Genomic DNA, 21,216 nt, shown 5'->3' with positions numbered 1-21,216 from the left:
GAAAGTTTAAATAGATTTTTAACTAATTCAGTCAAAGAATTATTAAAGCAATGCCTTAAAATATTCTCTATAACACACCCACATAAAATTCAGTTTTCAGCCATTAATTTACAGTGGTGATATGAGAACAAATCATACCTTGTGGCTCTTTGACGGTTACAGGTTCAGTGAGACCAGGAGCTCCAGGGCCAGCATCATTAATAGCAAGGACCCGGAAGTAATAGTCTGCTCCTTCAGTGAGGCCCGTCACTGTGAATGTTAGTTCTTTACACCTGAACTCTGTGCAGCGACTCCATTCTTTCTCTCCGACCAAAACCTATATGACCAAAGTTCAGCATGTAAGACCTTAGTATTACATTAAAGGCTGTAAATGTAGAAAGTTGGGTATTGTTAAGGACCTTCTCAATGTGGTATCCCAGGATCTCGCCTCCACCATTGTACAATGGTGGCTTCCAGGCCAAGATGACAGAATCATTGCCAGTGTCCACAACCCGTGGAGTGGGGGGCCCAGGAGGAACTGTGGTAACACAGACAGGATTCTTGTTTAACAAAAAACATGATATAAAAATTACCAGTCTGACATCTGCTAAAGTCAATATCTCAAGCTGAAAAAAAAAAAAAACTTTCAAACTATCACAAAATCCTTTTCCCACATTTTCACTTGATTGTTGTGACAGGAACTTACGAATGGCGTCCATGGCCACAATGCGCTCAGTGGGCTCACTGAAGGGCCCGGGGCCTGCCAGGTTTTCTGCGCATACTCTGAAGATATAGGTGAGTCCCTCCATCAGTCCGGTGACCTTCACATCTAGAGAATTGAGGAGGGCCCGGTTGACTCTGGTCCAGTGTTTGCTGTTCACCTCCTTCCTCTCAATCCAGTAGCCCAGGATCGGGCTGCCGTTGTCCTTTGGCTCGTGCCAGGAGATGTGAGCGGAGCTTGCTGTCACCTCATGCACTCTGGGAGTGTTGGGAGCATCAGGAGGATCTGATTGGGAAGGATGAGTTTAGTAATGCAATTAATGTCACTGAAATATTACTGTCTAATTTGTGCATCAAATAAATACATTTTTGTGCTTTTACTCACTGAATTGGTTCTTGGCGACAAGTGGATCAGAGATGCATGGCAAACCGCAGCCATATTTGTTCTCAGCTGTTACTCTGAAGATGTATTCCTTCCCTTCGATGAGTTTGGTGACAGGGAAACTGGTGCCCTTCAGGGTGGAGGTGATAGTGATCCAGCCAATCTCATCATTCTTGTTGTCCTTCTTCTCAAGGATGTAGTTCAGAATCTCGCTGCCTCCATCATCCGCCGGAGGCTCCCAGTTACAGATGACAGATGTGTTCCTGATCTCATCAAAGGTGAAGTTTATTGGAGGGCCAGGCTTGTCTGTTGAACAAGTAAGTGAAATTAGTCTTCAAGTTCAAGAGCAACACAGAAACATCTGTAAGCTGTAGGTTTCTACTGAGGAAACCAGAAACAAGGAGGATCAGGCTAAAAAGCTTTATCTTTACCCAGGACATTGACGTAGCAGGTGGCAGAAGCAACACCATGTGTGTTTTCCACCCTGATTGTGTAGTTGCCGTGGTCAATCCTGACAGAGTCACGAATCATCAGAGCAGACTGGCCTTTGGTGGTTTTATCCAGACCAAGACGTTCACGCAGAGGAGTCACAAACTCCTCCTCTGGTTCTGGAACCTGCCGAAAGTAAAGTGAAGAGTAAATAAACAATTTCAAATATAGAAGAAAACCACTGAAGTTTTTTTTTTTTTGAAAGGAAACAAACATTGGCTTTGGTCTTCTTCTTTTTTAACAAAGGAACAATCTTTTTGGCAGGTTCCTTGGTCACATCCTCCTCATTCCTCAGCCAGGTGACTTTGGGATATGGAGATCCAGAGATGTAAGCATCGATGCGGATTTCCTCACCCTTCTTAATGCAGAGGCCGGACTGCACACGTGCGTGAAGTGTGACTGTTGGTTTGTCTGAAAGTAAAAAGAAAGTGATGTAGTATCTAACAGAAAAACTTTTCCTTCAGTCAAAACAGATAGTTTTACGTACCAACAGGGTCTGCAGCCTTTATAAGCGGCGTGCTGCGTGAAGGCTCACTGAGCCCAGCAGCATTCTCTGCTCGGACTCTGAACTGATACTCCATATCTTCTTTCAGGTCAGTCACCACATAGGAGAACCCGGGAACCAGATTTGGGGTGACCTTCTCGTACCGATCACCGTCTTTCTCTATCTTCTCCACTATGTAACCCTGTATCGGGCAGCCACCATCGTAGTCTGGAGCCTTCCAGGTGACTGTGATGGACTTGGATGTGGGGTCATGACCCTCAACCTGGATGGGAGGGTCTGGTTTCTCTGTGTGTTAAACAACATACGTTTACAATGTTTGATGATCGTCAGACATAAGGACCATGATTCCACCAGGCTAAGTTTAACACAGTTCATTAATAGGTCACCATAAACACAGATATAAATATAAAATCCCAAACTGTCATCCAAATTTTAAAAAATCTGGTGACATTTATTAAAAACAAGAACTTACGTTTGATTTCCTCGGTGAGAACCGGATTGCGTAGCTCCAAATATTCTCCTGCTCCGACCTTGTTGACAGCCTTCACTCTGAAGTAGTACTCACAGTTGATATAAAGGTCTTTCGTGTTGTAGGTGAGGACATTTTCCCCTGACATGATGGGCATGTAGGTTTTCTTGGATGCTTCTCGGCGCTCCAGAGTGTAGCTGACAATAGGTGTGCCTCCATCGTCTTCTGGAGCTTCCCAGCTGATCTTGCAGGAATTCTTAGTGACGTCACTGGAGGTGATGTCTTTACACTGACCAGGGAGCCCTGCGAGGTTCAGGAGGCCAGAAAAAATGACTGAGACAATGAACCTGATAGGCTTTCTAAATGTATTTAAAGTTTTTTTCAATAAAAATAATTGTTTTGCTAATCACAGCTGACATGTTGATAATGATTGAACTGGTGTATACTGTGAGGTGAAGTATCATACCGATAACTTTGACATTGATGGTGCCAGTAGCAGTTCCCAGACTGTTCTCCAGAGTGATGGTGTAGGCACCAGCGTCGGCACGCTGGCACTTCAGCATCTCCAGGTGAGCGCTGTTCATCTCAACGGTCATGGAGAGCCTGTCGTCGGCTTTACACTCTACTGTGTCTTTCTGCCAAACCATCTTGGGAGTTGGGATTGCTTTGTAGGGGATGTTCAGGTGCAGCTTCTCGCCTTCAACCACAATCACATCCTGTCCATCCAGATCCAAGGTTGGAGCACCTGCAGGCCAGAAGACATGTTAATTATTGAGGATTCATTCTGACTTCTGTAACGCTTTAAAATGAAAAGTCTGTCAATACTTACAGTCAGGATCTTTGGTGGCAACTTTGTCGGAGATTTCAGAGGGATCGCTTACACCAATAGAGTTGATGGCACGAACTCTAATCACATACTTTTTCTCTGGTTTGATTCCATCGTCAATCCTAAACTTCAGTTCTTTAATGGGCCGGGCATTTACCCTCAGCCACTTGAGTTCTGGACGAGCCTCTGCCACCTCAACATGGTATCCAGTTATTGGGAAGCCGCCATCTTTGGCTGGTGGTTTCCAGGTGACATTGATGTGTTCCCTGCTGGCATCAACAATGGCCACTTCCAGAGGAGGAGATGGAGGACCTGGGCAGAGATTATGCAATGTTTAAGACAAAATTTAAATTTGTTCCTTTCGGTTCAAAGATAATTAGTTGGAGGAAATTTAATTCAGTGTTAAATTGAAAATATTCCATGAAGGACATTTTTCTCCCCTGTTCCCTGAACAAATCCTTTATCATTTTTAAGTTTTAGAAAAAACAACATTCTGAAAATGATTCAGTTATAATAGTGGGATTGACTGGATGGTTTGCTTTAAGTAGAACGTGAAGGTTTCTTACTTGTTGGATCCTCGATGGTGAGGATGACAGTGGGCTCACTCGGGTCTCCCACTCCGGCCTCATTCTCAGCTCTGACCTGAAACTGCACCTCTGATCCTTCATCAACATCTGTCACCTTGAACTGCGTCTGTTTATCTGGAGTCTTGCAGCACTTCAGCCATCGAGTTCCAACCTTTTCTTTCTTTTCAATCACATACCTGTGAAGAAAACAAAAAATCCTGCTTAGCCTCAAGTAATACTTAAATAGAATGTTATCCTTAAGTCGTTTACTAAATGCTATATTTGAGAGTCATTTTACTTGGTTATGGGTCTTCCACCATTGCTATTTGGAGGTTCCCACTTGAGCTCCACATGTCTCTTAGTGACTTCCATCACTGTTAGGGCGTATGGAGGTCCAGGAGTTGCTGTAAAAGGGTAACAGAGTTTTAAATTCTTCAAAAAAGTTGTTTTTCCTGAACTGGCTTTGTTTTAATATCTTCTAAGGAACATCGCTATATTAGTGTGATATTTTGCAAATAAACACATAATGAGTTATCTTAGAAAAAAAGTGAAGAACAGTTAACTGAGGGTAACTAATATTCATGAATCTTACTGAATGTGTCCTTGGCGAGAACTGCATCCTCCAGCTCACAGAACTCTCCCGTTCCAACGGCATTCTCAGCAGCAACTCTGAACACGTAGAGGGATCCTTCATTCAGAGGAGTCACTGAGTATTTGAGCTCCTTGATGGTGGTGTCAACAGCCTGCCAAGCCTTCCGCCTCACATCCCTCTTTTCCACCACATAGTTTGTGATGGGTGAACCTCCATCACTGCTTGGAGCCTGCCATTTCAGATCAGCGCTGATCTTGGTGATGTTGGTGACCTCCAGCCACTGAGGAGCAGATGGAGGGTCTGCAAATGGAAAACACAGAATGTTAGTCCAGAATGTAATTCCTCTCGATAGAGAATCCTCTGCTGCCAGTGTCTGAGCAGGACTTACAGAGTCTCTCCTTGCAGACCACAGGGTCACTGGGTTCGCTGGGTTCACTCTCACCGGCCTTATTGACAGCTTTAACTCTGAATGAGTACTCCTGCTTCTCCATCAGACCCTGCAGCTGGTGCTCTGTCTGAGGAACATCCTCTGCAATACGGATCCATTCCTCGCTTCCAGTCTTCTGGAACTCGATGATGTAACCTTCGATCTTTGCCCCGCCGTCGTGCTCCGGTCGTGTCCACGCTAACAAGGCAGTGGTCTTGCCAACTTCCCTGACAACAGGTTTTCCGGGTGCCCATGGAGGATCTAACAAAGAGTTCAGTGTTTTATGATTTTCACATAACTCTGATTATTTAAGGTGAATTCAATTTGTCTGGAAATCGGAAACAAATTGGGTATGAATTACTACCTTATCTGAGCACCTCTAGTTGGAAGTCCTTTAACAAGCATCATTTGCTAACTGTTATATTGCTGACTGTTAGTAATAACTGAACCCTAACCTTGATTTTGGAAGGTTTTCTTGTATCTATTATGAATCTTAGAAAATCCAGTTTCCAAATGAAAAGATACAATTACTGTCATATGATTTAGTGGTGCGACAGACTGGTGACCTGTACAGGGTGTACCCCGCCTCTCGCCCGGAACGTTAGATGGAGATAGGCACCGGCACCCGTCCCGACCCCATTAAGGGATAAGGGTGTAAAGAAAATGGATGGATGGATGGATGGATGATTTAGTGGTTTAAACCCTCAAAAGTAACAGATTAATGATGCTGATAGACTTGTGACATACCAATGGGATCTTTAATAAGCACAGGATCTGTCTCTGCACTTGGTTTCCCAGGTCCAGCCAGATTCTCTGCCAAAACACGGAAGCTGTACTTCTTCTTGGTGGGAAGACCTTTTACCCTGGAACCAAAAAGATTAGTAGTATTTTAAAAATCTTCAGATTAATACTTCTCAGTACTTTGGAAATCTGATGGCTGAGCTAAATACCTGAAAGTTGTGTCCTTTATGGGGAGTTTGTTGCATCGTATCCACTTGTCGCTCTCTTGATCAAACTTCTCAATCCAGTATCCTGTGATAGGGCTGCCACCGTCCTCATCTGGCTCAAACCAGGTCAGTGTCACTGCATCCTTGGCAATGTCAGAAGGAGTGACTCTGGTTGGAGGACCAGGTGGATCTGAAATAGTTGGACAGAGAAATGATTTATGCAAAAATTCAGGAGTCACATCTTCAGTTTGTTGAGTGATGGGTTGAGCTATGAGACAACTTACCAAAAGAGTACTTAGCAATGATTGGTGTGTGCTCTGTAGGAATGCCAATGCCATACTGGTTCTCAGCACTGATCCTGAAGATGTACTCCTTCATAGCAATAAGCTTGCAGGCCTTGAAGGTGGTGTCCTTCACAGTGGCTGACAATTTGACCCACTCCTCTTTGTCTGTCTGACGAGCTTCAACAATGTAGTTGGTGATGGGTGAGCCACCGTCATCTCTGGGAGGGTTCCAGGCTAAAACGCAGGACTCATTGGTGATCTCTGAGATATCAAAGGCAGCTGGAGGGCCCGGTTTATCTGAGGTGAAAAACAAATGGTAAATGGCATTTATTTGTATAACGCTTATCAAGCCCAGAAGACCCCAAAGACTACATTCAATCATTGACCCCAATGAGTGGTGGCATCCTAATGGATTGTAGCCACAGGTACCTAGAGGCAAGGCTGCCATGAACTATTTGACCAAGAATGAGAAATAATTTTCTCAGTTTTTCTATAGAGGAGTAACCCTCACAGAAAGAACTCAGAAAAATTCTGTTGGTTAAGTTTTGAAGACTGTACCTAGGATGTTGACATCAATGGTGGCAGTGGCGCGTCCACAGATGTTGACTGCCTCTATGATGTAAGTGGCCGTGTCTTCTCTGGTGGTGTTGCCTATGGAAACTTTGGAGTGTCCCGGCTGGGTCTCAATGGTGATACGGTCATCAGCCCGTAGGACCAAGTCAGCCTTGGTCCATTTTACACGAGGATCAGGCTGTCCTTTAACGTCTGCAGGAAGCTCAATCTTGGTGCCTGCTCTGGCAGTCAGGCCTGCCAGCAGCTTCACATCCAGCTGAATCTCTGGAGGTTCTGTATAAGGTTTTTAAAGAAAATAGTCAAGTCAGTTGTTTTTTTTTTTTAGTAATATAATCTGTGCTTTGAAAAACTATAAAAATCTTTAAAACTGTGGGATGATTTCTCCTGTTTGTGTTTACTAATCTCAGTTAGCAGAATCAGCATGATGAACAAACCACCGCACCTCGAGCATCTACGGCCTGAATCTCATCAGTGGCCCTGCAGGGCCTGCTGGCCCCCAACTTGTTCACTGCTCTGATTCTGTAGGCGTACCACTGGCCCTCGATCAGCCCTGTCACCTGGAACCTGTGGTCACAAAAACATCTCAAATTGTATCCTGTTACCCGGATCAGATTGATGACACTTGCAATTAAAAAGTTAAATTTTACTTGAGTTCAGGAATGGGGTCACCACAGGGTTCCCACTTGTCTGTCCCACGTTGACATTTATCAACCACGTAACCTTTAACAGGAGCACCACCGTCATACTTTGGAGGCTCCCAGGAAAGGAAGATGCTCTTGCCACTCTTATCACGCCATTTCAGGTTCTCAGGAGGATCAGGAATAGCTAGAAGAAAAACAGATTTTGATCAAATGTAAGAATATGAGTGACATGCATTTGCAAGAATTACACCTAAAGAATTAGATCAAATGTTAAAAGTTGTTTCTTTGCGCAAAGAGGGATCATACTTACTAGCAGGTGAGGAGACGTTTACAGGCTCATCTATGTAGGCTGGTTCTCCAGGTCCACACTTGTTGCAGGCAATAACGCTAAACAGATATTCTTTTCCCTCAATCACATCTGTTACTGTGTGCTCCAGATCCATGACACCAGTAGCAACCTGGAGAAAATGTTATGTTGTGCATTAAGCCATCAGCTAATCCATCGATTTTAACTCTCCTAATAATATCAGATACTCTTCTCAGATGTACCTTGGCCCAGGTCTTGCGGGAAACCTCTCTCTTTTCTATCTGATAGTGGGTAACTGGACTTCCTCCGTCATGTTCTGGTGGCTCCCACATCAGGTGGACATGGAGCCTAGTTACCTCAGCTACCTTAAAGTCTTTGGGTGCACTTGGACATGCTGGGAAAGTAACAAGAAACAGGGTTTGAGAAAAACATTTCAGTACTCCTTCAAAAACACAGTTTACCTAATTCAATATGAACACATAAGGGCTGAACTTACCGATGACATTGACCTCGATCTCTCCAGAGACGGATGCGACATCATTCTCCAGGTGCAGGGTGTATGTGCCTTTATCTGGACGGACACTTGGAGAGATTGTCAGCTCTGTAAACGTTGGCTTTGTTACCATGGAGACACGCTCCTCTGCTTTGGTCAGCTCCTTTTCTCCAAAGTTCCACTTCGCTGTGGGAGTGGGGTATCCGGTAATGGGGACCCTGATGGTGAGAGGCTGAGGGGCAATAACTTCCAGGCCATTCCTAAAGCCGCTTAGATCAAAGGTTGGACCAACTGTGGAAAGACAAATGTTTTCTTCATTGACATTTGGAAGAATTTGCCTCAAAATATCAATAGCAATAATTACTATAGCAGTTTGTTGTTCAGTGCAGAATTTGACATTTAATATTTTCGAGACAAACTAGCCAAATGTGTCTCACCATGTGGGTCGTCGGCAAGCAGTGGTCCAAGCTTCTCTGTTGGATCTGAGACACCAGCAGCATTCTCAGCACACACTCTGTACAGGTACTTCTGACCAGGCTTCAGTCCAGAAACCTGAGTTAAACCACACAGAGTGTGAATTTTCACAGCTAAACATGAGATCACTGGGGAGATAAACAGGATTATTTGGTAAAGCTTGAGTGAGTTTTTGGGAAGCTCTGTACCCGGTAGGAGAGGTCAGGACACAGTCTGGCGTTGCAGCGTAACCACTTGTCTGAACCCTCATCACATTTCTCAATAATGTACCCGGTGATCATGCTGCCACCGTTGCTTAACGGGGTTTCCCAGGTCAGAGTGACAGCGGTGTTGATTTGGTCATTGTAGTTCAGGTTCAGAGGTGGACTTGGCCTCTCTGCAGGACATAGAATATTTCTCAGTATAACCCTAATCTTACGTTACAGGATGTGGAATTATTCACAACCCGATGACTGACTTGAAGAAAATAATGCAGTTCATTGATTTTCTTAAGCTAACATTATATTTTCAGGCATTGTGTTGAATGATTTTGTTTGTACCAAACTCTGTTATGGCTAGACTTTTTTCATTCCCATACATGACAGAACAGAAATGAACCAAATATTTGAGCAGCTGACTTCCACTCACCAATGGGATCCATTATCTTCACTGGGTTGGTTGCAGCACTAGGCCGTCCAATTCCGGCTTTGTTTTCAGCTCGGACTCTGAAGATGTACTCCTTGTGCTCCACCACGTCATTCAGTGTAGCCGATCGATCACTAGCTCCACATACCAGGGCCGCCTCCCATTTCACAGAGGTTCTGTCACGGAGCTCAATCACATATGCAGTGATCTCTGAGCCCCCATCAAACTTAGGAGGCTCCCAGTTGACAGTGGCTCCAAACTTGTTCACCACACCAATGCCAACATTTTCTGGAGCATCCGGAACATCTGGAGATTGGTAACAAATAGAAGAAAAAGTTTATTACAAAGTGTGGAGGTTGTAAAAACAGTTGAAGAACTATTAGTGTTTGCTTACCAAACTTGTTCTTGGCCTGAACGGCATCGACAGTGGCAACAATGGGACCAGGACCAACTCTGTTACGAGCACAGACTCTGAACAGGTACAGGGAGTCCTTCTGGAGACCACTGACACAGTATTCTGGAGTATCAGCCCGGTCTGTAGCAAGGGTCCAGGTCTTCCGCTTCACATCGCGTCGTTCTACCACGTAAGCGATAATCTTGCTGCCACCATCACTCTCAGGCTCCTCCCAGGCTAAGCTGACCTCACCATCAGCAGTGTCAACCACTCTTAGGTTCTTAATAGGTCCAGGGACATCTGAAAATCGCAAAAACAAACACTTAGAGATCCTATAGCCCCAGTCTGCAGATTATCTTGCCTCCTATGACCCACAGACTCACCAATCACATCCAGGTTGATGAAAGCTTCCCCCTCACCATGTTTGTTTTTGATTACCACTCTGTACCGGCCCTGTTCCTCCTTGGTAGGGCTCTTAAGACGGTACTCGGTTTTGTCAAGTGAAGTATCAATGTTTTGAACAGGTAAACTTTTGCCATCAAAGAACCACTCTGCATCAGCACGAGGGTAGGCATCGTAAGGAACCGTCATGACGAAGGGTTTCCCAGCATCCGTCACCAGATTTTGGTCAGTGGTCTTGATCTTTGGAACAGCTGCAGAGGTAATAAAATAGATTAGAACAAACCCTGATATAATTTAAAATGGATTAATGTCATATTGTTCCAGCAATGTCTTACGGTTTTGTCAGGCTGGACTTACCTGCCAGCTCCAGTTTGGCCCGGGCATCCTTGTCTTTGGCCACAATGCGGTACTCTCCTTGGTCTCTGGGTCTGATCTCACAGACTTGTAACCTGTGGATCTTCCCCTCACTGATCATCTGGTACTTGTCACCCTGCACAATGATCATGTTGTTTCTCATCCACTTGACCTCCACTCTGTCCTTGTTGAGCTCCACCTCAAACACGACATCTGAACCTGGAGGTTCAAACATGTCCTGTGGTGGTCTGATGATCTCCACTGGGGTCTCTTCAGGGAATAAAGACAGATCCATTGTGAGTATTAGACAGTTTCTCTGAGTTTCTATGACTAGATACAGAATCAGGAAGCTGACCTTCAACAAAGAGCCTGGCTCTGCTCCTTCTCTCATCCACACCACAGGCATATTCACACTCGTCATCAGGTCTGCACACCTTGATGATCAATCTGCATGTTTTGCCTTCTTTTTCCATATGATATCTGCAAAAATAACATGGAAAGGTTTGCAGCTTAGTTTGCCTCTGATCTGATGAGTTTGACTGCTGCTCTGTTTACATAACATGGCTTGCAAAGTAGGAACGATACCTCGGTCCTTCTCGGATCTCTCGTCCATTCTTGTACCACTTGACAGCAGCCTTCTCCTTGCTCAGTTTGCAAGTGAACTCTGCATCCTCAAACTCGGTAATAGTCTGGTCTCTGAGCTGTCCTGTGAAGTCAGTTGGCGCCTCACTGATGATCAGCTCAGCAGCACACTTGTCATCTCCAACCATGGCAGTGTACTCGCCCTCATCTTCCATTGTGCAGTCTTTGATAGTCAGGGTGTGTTTGAGTCCATCGGCTCGGTACACGATGCGTTTGCTGAGGGTCACCTCCTGGCCGGCCTTCATCCATCTTACGGTCACCTCAGACCGGTTCACTTTGCAAACAAAGATGATGGTCTTCTTCTCCTGAGTCTCAATGTCTTCAATGGGCTCCAGGAATTTGAGTTTTTCCTCTGTGAAGGTCAGTGGAAGATTACAGAATCAACCTTTCATGAAGAAGACCAACACAGATGACAAATAGTTTAAATCTTTTTACCTGCAACTTTAGCGCTGGCAGAGCACTTGGCCTGTTCTCCCCTGTTGTTAGTCAGAGAGACAGTGTAATTGGCCTCATCGGCCTTCTGGGCATCTTTGATCCTCAGAGAGAAGACGTTGTCTCTCTGAACCATCATGTACTTGCTGCTTTCAAAAATGGTCTCCTCATTCTTCAGCCACTTGGCCTTGCCTCCCTCAGTATTGGTCTCACAGTTAAACACAATCTCGCTTCCCTCCTTCACCTCTGTGTCTTTAATTGGTGTAACAATCCTCAGTTTTTCTGCAGTAGAACAGAAACCAGTTAATACCAGCTGGAAGGTCATGAAAACCAGATGCTAAGAAGACGATGAAAATCTTACCTATCACACAGAGATTAGCAGAAGCTTTAACGCTGCCGATGTGAGCAACATAGCCACCCTCATCCTTCAGGTCACATTTTTTCACAATCAGAGCCCTTCTCTTTCCTTCACTGATGATTGTGTATTTGTCTCCAGCTTGGATCTCTTGTTCACCTCTGAACCACTTCACCTCATAGGTGTCTTTGGACACGGTGCAGGAGAACTCAGCCTGCTCACCCTCCACCACGTCCTGGTTCTGAGGGCGAGAGATGAACTCCGCTGCCAGTTCTTCAGAGCAGAAAAAGAAATTAAGACAGAAAGAACAGGATAAGGGTAAAGAGATTAAGTTAAAAGCCACTAAATGTTAAATGATCTCATCTCCTTTTTTACCATTGAGTTTCAGGGTGGCGGATGTTCTGACAGTCGGACTCAGCCTGCAGTTGTACTCTCCAGCATCTTCCATCCTCAGGTCCTGGATGATCAAGATCCTCCTGCGACCGTCCATGGTCTGATCGTAGCGTCCGCCCTCTGGCAGTTCTTCATCTCCTCTGAACCAGGTAACCTCAGCATTGGCCTTGGAAACTTCACAGAACATCTTTACGCTGTCTGTCTCCGTTCCCTCCACGTTGGACAGGTTCTTGGTGAATGTGGCTGCTTCCTCTGAGCAAACACAGAGCAACAGAGTTATGTATTTGTGTTTTTACTTTGCCACTCTGGCTCTGTTTTAACACACAGAGTAAACTAATAAATCTGGAGCTTCCAGTTTATGTCAAATTAAGACAACAAAGTTTACAAGATATTTAAAACTGGGACAGTTTTAAATGTCCCAGTGGTCCTTACCGATGACAGTGAGCATGCCAGACGTCTTGAAGGTTCTGGCATCACATTCGTACTCTGCCTCATCGTCAAACACTGACTTGTGGATGATGAGGATCCTCTGCACTCCTTTAGCAATGATTTCATACTTCTTTCCCTTCCTGATCTCGCTGCCGTCCTTAAACCAGCGAACCTTAAACCAGAACAAGGATGTGTACATCACTTCAGATGTGACCAAAGTGCATTTTTTTAAGAATAAACTCTTTTTAACAGGCCTTGAAAAGACTGAGCATCTTACCTTGGCAGACTCGCGGGACACTTCACATTCAAACCTGGCTGATTCTTTCTCTCCGACTTCCACATCCTGTAGTGGTTTTGTAAACTCCACATAAGGAGCTGTGGATACAAAGACAAACGTTCATTTATTCCAACATTTTACATCTTTTATTGCTAACAAATCTCATCCAACCATCTGTATTCCTTATTCTGAAGCCAAGAGCAATTTGTGACTGAAAGACTGAAATTAAAGCTCCTCCTTACGTGTAACCTCCAGGAAGCAGGAAGTTTTGAACTCTTTAGCATCACATGTGTACATTTTGGCATCATCTGGAGAGCAGTCATGGATGATAAGTGCTCTCTTGCGACCGTCAGCGATGGTGTCATACTTCTTGGTCTTTCTGATCTCCTGACCCTCCCTGAACCAGCGCACCTCGGCGTTCTCTCTTGACACTTCGCACTCCAGGGTGGCGGTGGCCTCTTCCTCCACCGTCTGGTCTTCCAGAGGCTTTGTGAACTCTACTGGTGGCTCTAAACCCAAACCATTTGATCAGGTGATGACTGAACATGTTTAATGTGTTCACTGCTGCCCCTGTATGTTTGAGTGTTTTACCTCCAACAAAGAGTTGAGCTTGAGTCAGGAAATCCTTGGCCGTCACTTTGACCTCCCCGGCCTCTGACAGTTTCACATCTCGGACAGTCAGAGTGTGAACTTTACCTGCCACCCGAGTCTTTACCTGCAAACCCAGAAAACTCTGATTTATTGATAGCTCACCTTGTTGTAGCTCACAGGATGAGTAGAGTTCACAATCCTGTTTGTTGCTTAGTAAATAAAAGATGCAGGTTCTTTAATTATTTTTCCTTCAGTTTTTGACTGATTGACTTTGCTTCCCTTACAGATTTAAAATTAAAGCAGCTCAATCACACAACAATAAATAGAGGTTAAAATAACTTAATTTTTCCAATGTATGCTAAGCAATAACAAAGCTTCTTTCATTTATTAAATTTCTTTAGTAAACACCCAAAATATCTTTTTTTTTGTCTTATTCAAAATCACTTTAGAACTTCTGACAAAAAAGCATCATATACTTTCTAATTTCTTAGTTTAATTTATGCATATTTTATGTTTTTGTTTTCAGTTGCTGTTTATACTCAGGATAAAGGAAATTATTTGGTTTTAGGTACTTCATGAATTCCTCCAGCGATGTTGTCTGTGAGCTGTGATTAAACTGAGTCCCTGTGCAGATAAAGCTGTTGGGACTGTTGGAGGGCTGAAGATAAGAGTAGCTGCTCTTGTATCTTATTTTATTTTTAACTCAGCTGTAAAAGGTCAGCTTTGTGGGACATTTAACTCCACACAGCTGAAGGGAATGTGTAGTTTAAACTGGCTAGACAAATAAAATAAGTTATTTTTCTTATTATAATCAACAAAAAAACAACTTTTAAAAGACAATAAATTGTTCTTTTTCAAAACTACTTGCCATATTTCTCAAACAAAACTGGTAATTTTTAAAATAAAGTAAGTATGGCTATGATTCTGTTATTACTGTTTCTTATATTTTTCATTTTAAAATGTACTTTTCTTCTGGAAAAAAAACAAAAACAAAAAAAAGATAATCCTAAAATATTCTGTGAAAATCTTACAGTACAACTAAATAAGAAACCATGATAATTTAAAAAAAAAAAACTTTAGAAACTTTTCACTTTTGTTTTGTAAAATTAAAAACTAAACTCATTAAAAATATTTTGTAATGTTCCTGTAACACTCAGCTAAGTTTGTAACATTCTAGTTTTTTGTGTAGAAATGTTGGTCTAATCTCTGGAACATGTTTCAGTAAATTGTTTTAATAAATTGATGTTGTGAGAGAAGGGGTAGATTTTTTTCTTCCTTTTAATTTAATCCTTTTCTCGTGTCAACATGTGACATATTTATTTTGACCTGTATGAAATGAAATGAATGAAATAAACTACTCTAGTTTACTCTAGTTCTGTTCTTGTCCATAATGAGTAATAAGAGGCTGTAACTGACCCGGTCGCTGGCTTCCATCTTCTGTCCTCCAACGAACCACTCCACTTCGATGCCTTCATATGAGAGCTCACACTCGAAGGTAGCCGTCTCTCCGGCTGTCACTGTCACATCCTTCAGCGGATGCATCAGCGTGATGGAGCGAGCTGAAGAGGAGGAGAAGCAGGACAACCGGACAAAGTAGAAGCCAGTTAGAGAGCAGGACAGTTAGTTTCAGAGAGATAAACTCTGAGGCTGAAAATAACCCCAAGCTCTGATTGGCTGAGGTCTGAAACCATGAGGCATGTCGCAGATGACATGAATCACTTCATATATTTTATTTAAACTTACAGCAGGTGAAGGACGGTAAAGGATTGTGATCACTAAGATCAGTAAAAGAGCTGCTGTTATCAAGCAGCTGTAAAACATGGAAAAACAATGTCTGACCTTTGACCCTGAGCTGAGCGTTGGATTTGGCGTTGGCTGCAGAGAAGTCAACAGCTCCGGCCATGTCCATACGGACATTATAGAGGATCAGCATGTGTTTGGTTCCTTCCTCTTTAATCTCCACGTCCTGAAGGAAAAGAAGAAACAGACAACAGAGTCAGAAACTTTATCTGTAAAATCCAGGGAAGTTCCGCTCAGTTCCTGAAGCCTTACCGCTGACTGGTGCAGAGCTTCTCCCTTCAGTTTCCAGTTTCCGTGGACATCCTCTTCGGAAATCTCAGTCTCAAACTTGGCTGTCTCTGTCTCAGTGACCTCCACGCTGTACAGGGGACGGACAACCTTGATATCGCGCTCTGTAGAGAGAGCAGCAAACTATTAGAGAGAAGGCAACAGCATATTTTTAAACTTTTACACAGTAAACAGTTTTTATAAGTTTCAAAATCTATATACCTCTGTAATTTTGGCCCAAGTTTTTTTTTTCTAAAATGTGTTTATAACTAAGATTAAATCACAGAAGTCTGTCCCTCAAGTTTTTCACTCAAACACCATTGACAATCTACTTGACTGTCAGTGACTCTTTTGCTTTATTTTTTAAGACCCCTAGTTTTAAAAAATAAAACTAGTTTTGCTGACCCCTGCAGATGTGAACAGCCCAAAGAGCTGCACCCATGGAGAGACTCTCATCCAACCATTTATGTCTCTTAGATTCCCAGTAATGACATTTTGTGCTTTCAGCAACTTAAGCAGAAAGTTCTCCAATAGGCTAATATAGCTCAACTACTATGAAGTGGCAACCTAGTAATTATAAACCTTTAGGATCATACCCTAAACCTTTTGAAATATTATCAATGAGCCTACACTTACTCCATTTGTATTTTTCTTAGCATCATATCTATTTTTCAGACTCAGAATGCTACCTTCAATGTTGAGGTTTGCTGTGGTTTTGTCTGAGCCACAGTCGCAGGTATACTCTCCGATGTTGGCCTTCTCTGCCTTCCGGACCATCAGGGTTCTCTTCTTTCCGTCCGAGGTGATGGCGATGTTCTTGGACGGAGTGATCTCCTTCCCATCCTTAAACCATTTCACATCAGCAACGGCCTTGCTAAGTTCACAGACCAGCTTCACCTCGTCCTTCTCCACAGCAGTGTAGTTCTGCAGCTTGGTGGTGAAGTACAAGTCACCCTCTGCACACACACAAAAAGTGAAACACGTATTTAAAGTAGTCATTTCCACTGAATCAAAGATGGGAAAATGTCTTTTTGTGACACCGACCGATGACAGTGAGCATGGCTGTCATGCTCTTGTCCATTCCCTCCACCTTGATCATAGAGGTGTCGTCGATCGTCACCTCCTTGAAGGCCAGAGTGTGGACTTTTCCATGATCCGACATGTGAACCACCTTACTGGGAAGCAGCCGGACGTCATTTTTGTACCAAACCACTGAGATGTTTTCATGAGACAGTTCAACGCTGAACTCGGCTGTTTCTCTCTCTTTCACTGTTACATCCTTAATGGGCTTGACAAACTCCAGGCGAATACCTGAAAAAAAAAAAGCATCTGTTTATTAGTGGGATGTTCAAAAATTTATTTCTAAAAAGCCAAAAAATAAATTACAACAAAGTTGAATGCTAAAGAGAATTAGCGGGTAACTTTCATGATTTTTATTTTGAAAATAATATTTGTGTTTGTGTCACTTTGACGTCAGTGATATGAAGTCAAAGCCACACAATCTATTTCCCAAAAATTATATTCAAACATTTTTATCCTAACTTTTTCTGGCAGTAATATCTACAAAATAATTATTAAGGCTAATTAAGCTTCATTTAGTTAAAAGGTCCAACATGTCATGATTACCCTGAATAACGAGTTTGCCGGTGGTCCTCTTGTCCTCTGCCTCATACATGTACTTGGCCTCATCGTCAAACGCCGCCAATCGGATCACCAGAACGTACATATTTCCCTCCTGTATCATCTCGTACTTGTCGTCACCTGTCAGCTCCTGGGAGCCTTTGAGCCAGCGGAAGCTCTTTGGAGGTCTCGACACCTCCACCTCAAACCGGGCCTCATCCTTCTCATACACCTGAACGTCGCTCAGGGGCGTCAGGAAGTTCAGAGGAAGTTCTGGATGAAAACACAGAGAATCAATGTCTGAGTAATGGTTCCGTTTTTAGGACATGGAAAATGGAACAAATAAGATGGATCAGAAAAACATGTGAGTTTATTTCACCTTTGACCTTCAAGTTGGCAGAGCATTTGGCATTGGCAGCAGAGTAAGACACCTCTCCTGTCATGGACACCTTACAGTTGTACAGGATCAGAGTGTGTTTGCCTCCTTCCTCGATGATGTCCACGTCCTGTCAAATGAGAAGGGTTTAACTGATGTCAAGATGGGATCTGGGTGATTTTAAAACATCTGAGGAGATGAAGCAGCAGTGATGCTCACAGAGGAAGGATTGAGCGCTTCTCCGTTCAGCTTCCACTGGCCGTGGACGTCATCCTCAGAGATCTCAACCTCGAAACGAGCTGTTTCACCATCAAACAGCTCCACGCCGTAGATCGGCCGCACAACCTTAACGTCACGTGCTGGTGGGGAGGAAAGTTACAGAGAAAACAAAATAAAACAACAAGGAGAGGTTGTTAATTTAGTTTATGTTTTCTACATTTTTTTGAAAAGTGATCTCCTTGTTGCATCTTTAATTTAGAAATCAGTCTTTTCATGCCATATTTATTGATGGTTTGTAAAAAAAAAAAGTAGCTATAATAAATTTAACTTGTGTTTGTTGGATAATAAATATGTAACAATGCCCTGATATTACGCACTTACAAATGCAACACCTGTGTAATTGCCAGCTAGTACTGCAAATCATCTGGATAAGTCAAAAACCAGTGACAGTAAAAAAGGAGTATGTATACATTAAAAGTAGTGAGTGACAACACAGTAAAAACTTTGTTATAAACTAAACAAAAACTAGTAATATTGGTGCAAACTTTTTAAAAATAAAACTATAGAAGTAAGAAACTTATCCTGAAATTAGAATTATTTGTTATTTTTTCTGGATACAGGCACTTTGGGTTACACACGTAACCTATATTTTTTGCTGTGTTTTCACAGATTTTAGAACATATGTGTGACTAAAATACAACAGAAAATATTAATTGTAATGGTTTGCTTTGTAAAGATATTCTTATTAATTAAAACCTCAAATATCTGATCATGCTCTTTCTCTTTAATAAATCAGAGCAGAAAGCAGCTCCTCCTTTACCTTCGATCATTATGTTGGCCGATGTTTTGTCTGTTCCACAGTCACATACGTATTTTCCTTGATCGTTTTGCGCCACTTTCTTCAGGACCAGAGACCTGCGGGTGCCTTCTGACTTCATGACCACCAACTTGGAGTTAACGACTTCCTTCTCATTGTGATACCAGACCACAGGAACATCTTTGCTGAGCTCGCAGTCCAGCGACACCTCGTCTTTCTCTGTGGCGGTGTAATCCCGCAGCTTCACCAGGAAGATGGCATCTCCCTCTGACAAGCATATTGAACATTTTGTTAACAGCTTTTTACTGTTTTATGGTGTTAGTTAACTGTACACTTGTTCAATAATATTTTAAAGATTTTGGATTTTGTCATTATTCTAAATTTTGGTTCCTGCAATAAACTGTAATATTTACACATCAATCACTCAAAAGAGACTTGTATAGCTCCTATCTGATAAACAGTAAAATAAAAGGCAGTGAGAGAAAACCCAGTAAAGGAGAGCATGCTGTTACCTATGACTGTCAGTTTGGCTGAGGAGTAAATTCCCTTGGCTTCTGCCTTTATCTGGCAGGTATCATCTAGACTCAAACTCCTCATTTCTAGAGTGTGTCTCCTTCCTTCCACGTGCATCAGCACCGTTCGACTCACGTGGAGTTTGACTTCGTTTCGGTACCAAACCACCGGCACGTTCTCGTGAGTCAACTCGATATCAAAGTGCACCGAGCTACCTTCTTTGATCGTTTGGTCCTTAAGTTGCTGCACAAATTTGAGCCTCATGCCTGGAATACAGCAGGTCAGTGCACACAGACAGGAGCGTTTGATGCCATCCAACACTTTGAAGCCACAAACATGGAATGAGCACACAGAGGAGACACGAAGCATGGCCGTTCTTACCTTCCACCGTCAGCTGAGCCGTTGACCTTTTGTCCAATACCTCTATTGAATAGTGAGACTCATCATCAAACTCACAGCTGTTTACAATCAGCATGTGTTTCTTCCCATCATCAATTATTTCATATTTGGGGCTCGGGGTGATTATTTCCACCCCCTTAAACCACATGACCTTTGGTATATCCTTAGTGACGGTGCATTCAAACTTAGCCTGTTTCTTTTCAGGCACAGACACATCCTTCAGCGTTTCAACAAAGCCCATTTCGATCTCTGGGAGATGCGAATAATTTAGCCATTATTGACAAAAGCAAAACACAGACGGTTTTCCAGCAGTGCCTCCATTCCACAAGACAAATAGATGCAGGGACTTGAAACAAACATAGACAAACCGAGTCAGTGTGTTTGAGACGGGTTTGTACCTTTAACGGTGAGCATGGCACTGGTGACAGCATTCAGAGCCTGGTACGACACTTCTCCAGCCTGATCCAGCTGCACGTTCTTCAGTGTAAGGAAGCGCTTTCCGGCCTCTGCTTTAATGTCACATGTCTGAGGAAAGAAAAGTATTCACATCAAAAATCCTGGAGAGCTTTTTATTGAAAGCAACGATATAACCTTTTTCAAATAACGTACCGGAGACCTGGTCAACACCTGGCCTCTGAGTTTCCATTCACCAGGAACATCATGCTCAGATATTTCAGTGTCGAAGTGAGCTTCCTCCTTCTCAACCACCTCAACACTGGCAAGAGGTTTCAGGACTTCAGCTTCACGCTCTGTAAATGTAGAAGTTTTTAAATGTTCAACAAAACCGTTCATTTACAACTTTCAAACTGTTCAAATGTTGATTCCGTGAACAAACCTCCCAGGGTGAGTTTGGCTGTGTATCTTCGATTTTCAACTTCGATGGTGTAATCTGACACGTCATCAGGTTGGCAGTTGTTGATGGTGAGCTTCATATCCTTTCCATCTTTGTCGATCTCAACTTTGTCAGAAGGAGCGAGTTCGTTCTCGCCTTTGTACCATTTCCAATTGGGAGTGTCTTTGAACAGCTCACATTTGAATGTGGCCTTGGACTTTGGTTTCACATGCTGGTCCCTCAGAGGCTTCACCAGCCAGTCTTTGATGATTTCTGCAAAGGGAAGGGTCACCTTATAGGAAGCTAGGTCATACCTAAAAACGCCCACATTTAAAAAGACAATTTTAACATATTGACTTCAGACAATCATGTTGGATAAGTTGTTTTTGTCTTGTGTGTCCAGTATTTAAAATCATCTGGAATAATTACTGCCATTCCTTGGTATGCTGACGACGTCCAGGTTTGTTGTGTGAAACCTGAAAAAACACTAATTATTCACAGGAGTTAAAACTCTGTCTTGGAAAGTTTAGCAACCTGTTCGACCTGTAATTTCAAATGTTGAATTCAGGAAACACAGAAGACATTTTTGTCTCTAAAACAAAAACAAAAACGGTTAAAACACATGGTTTTATATTTTAGTGCTTCTAGGATTAGTTTAGACTCTTTCATTCACAGACATGCTGCTTTTCCTTCGTTTGGATACCAAACGATTCTTGCATTTCACCTACATTCAATTTGTATGGAGAGAAACGATGATCTGATAATGTATGGAGCAAACCTTCTAGTAAAAGAGTACTAAGAACTAG

General features: G+C 42.9%; 1 protein-coding gene across 25 annotated transcripts in view; it reads right to left on the bottom strand.

Moving 5' to 3' along the window:
• Positions 1 to 21,216, bottom strand: part of LOC103461768 (titin-like) — a 154,451-nt gene that overhangs the window by 70,588 nt on the left and 62,647 nt on the right. For 24 of the 25 annotated variants that reach the window (XM_081604603.1, XM_081604606.1, XM_081604614.1 and 21 more), the window contains 52 exons: positions 20,414 to 20,683; positions 20,188 to 20,327; positions 19,977 to 20,103; positions 19,561 to 19,827; positions 19,179 to 19,445; positions 18,670 to 18,933; positions 17,850 to 17,989; positions 17,634 to 17,760; positions 17,261 to 17,527; positions 16,679 to 16,945; positions 16,324 to 16,590; positions 15,620 to 15,759; positions 15,407 to 15,533; positions 14,984 to 15,126; positions 13,568 to 13,691; positions 13,219 to 13,485; positions 12,977 to 13,074; positions 12,703 to 12,871; positions 12,253 to 12,522; positions 11,884 to 12,150; positions 11,526 to 11,804; positions 11,034 to 11,442; positions 10,804 to 10,928; positions 10,452 to 10,718; positions 10,076 to 10,345; positions 9,693 to 9,992; positions 9,302 to 9,604; positions 8,863 to 9,050; positions 8,638 to 8,752; positions 8,204 to 8,491; positions 7,950 to 8,101; positions 7,711 to 7,858; positions 7,407 to 7,584; positions 7,202 to 7,323; positions 6,745 to 7,032; positions 6,187 to 6,483; positions 5,906 to 6,092; positions 5,703 to 5,818; positions 4,917 to 5,216; positions 4,529 to 4,828; positions 4,235 to 4,340; positions 3,937 to 4,133; positions 3,374 to 3,682; positions 3,011 to 3,289; positions 2,548 to 2,847; positions 2,058 to 2,360; positions 1,785 to 1,981; positions 1,513 to 1,696; positions 1,085 to 1,387; positions 686 to 985; positions 399 to 517; positions 139 to 316 (listed from right to left, as the gene is read on the bottom strand). In XM_081604603.1, coding sequence (XP_081460729.1) covers positions 139 to 316; positions 399 to 517; positions 686 to 985; positions 1,085 to 1,387; positions 1,513 to 1,696; positions 1,785 to 1,981; positions 2,058 to 2,360; positions 2,548 to 2,847; positions 3,011 to 3,289; positions 3,374 to 3,682; positions 3,937 to 4,133; positions 4,235 to 4,340; positions 4,529 to 4,828; positions 4,917 to 5,216; positions 5,703 to 5,818; positions 5,906 to 6,092; positions 6,187 to 6,483; positions 6,745 to 7,032; positions 7,202 to 7,323; positions 7,407 to 7,584; positions 7,711 to 7,858; positions 7,950 to 8,101; positions 8,204 to 8,491; positions 8,638 to 8,752; positions 8,863 to 9,050; positions 9,302 to 9,604; positions 9,693 to 9,992; positions 10,076 to 10,345; positions 10,452 to 10,718; positions 10,804 to 10,928; positions 11,034 to 11,442; positions 11,526 to 11,804; positions 11,884 to 12,150; positions 12,253 to 12,522; positions 12,703 to 12,871; positions 12,977 to 13,074; positions 13,219 to 13,485; positions 13,568 to 13,691; positions 14,984 to 15,126; positions 15,407 to 15,533; positions 15,620 to 15,759; positions 16,324 to 16,590; positions 16,679 to 16,945; positions 17,261 to 17,527; positions 17,634 to 17,760; positions 17,850 to 17,989; positions 18,670 to 18,933; positions 19,179 to 19,445; positions 19,561 to 19,827; positions 19,977 to 20,103; positions 20,188 to 20,327; positions 20,414 to 20,683 — 11,415 coding nt within the window. The remainder of the gene's footprint in view (positions 1 to 138; positions 317 to 398; positions 518 to 685; positions 986 to 1,084; positions 1,388 to 1,512; positions 1,697 to 1,784; positions 1,982 to 2,057; positions 2,361 to 2,547; positions 2,848 to 3,010; positions 3,290 to 3,373; positions 3,683 to 3,936; positions 4,134 to 4,234; positions 4,341 to 4,528; positions 4,829 to 4,916; positions 5,217 to 5,702; positions 5,819 to 5,905; positions 6,093 to 6,186; positions 6,484 to 6,744; positions 7,033 to 7,201; positions 7,324 to 7,406; positions 7,585 to 7,710; positions 7,859 to 7,949; positions 8,102 to 8,203; positions 8,492 to 8,637; positions 8,753 to 8,862; positions 9,051 to 9,301; positions 9,605 to 9,692; positions 9,993 to 10,075; positions 10,346 to 10,451; positions 10,719 to 10,803; positions 10,929 to 11,033; positions 11,443 to 11,525; positions 11,805 to 11,883; positions 12,151 to 12,252; positions 12,523 to 12,702; positions 12,872 to 12,976; positions 13,075 to 13,218; positions 13,486 to 13,567; positions 13,692 to 14,983; positions 15,127 to 15,406; positions 15,534 to 15,619; positions 15,760 to 16,323; positions 16,591 to 16,678; positions 16,946 to 17,260; positions 17,528 to 17,633; positions 17,761 to 17,849; positions 17,990 to 18,669; positions 18,934 to 19,178; positions 19,446 to 19,560; positions 19,828 to 19,976; positions 20,104 to 20,187; positions 20,328 to 20,413; positions 20,684 to 21,216) is intronic. The other variant, XM_081604608.1, reaches the window with a different exon arrangement.

The sequence above is a fragment of the Poecilia reticulata genome, chromosome 2 (assembly GCF_904066995.2).
Source record: "Poecilia reticulata chromosome 2, P_reticulata-male-v2, whole genome shotgun sequence".
Lineage (NCBI taxonomy): Eukaryota > Metazoa > Chordata > Actinopteri > Cyprinodontiformes > Poeciliidae > Poecilia > Poecilia reticulata.
The sequence above is the reverse complement of the archived record's forward strand: the minus strand, read 5'-3'. Positions and strand labels throughout refer to the sequence as shown.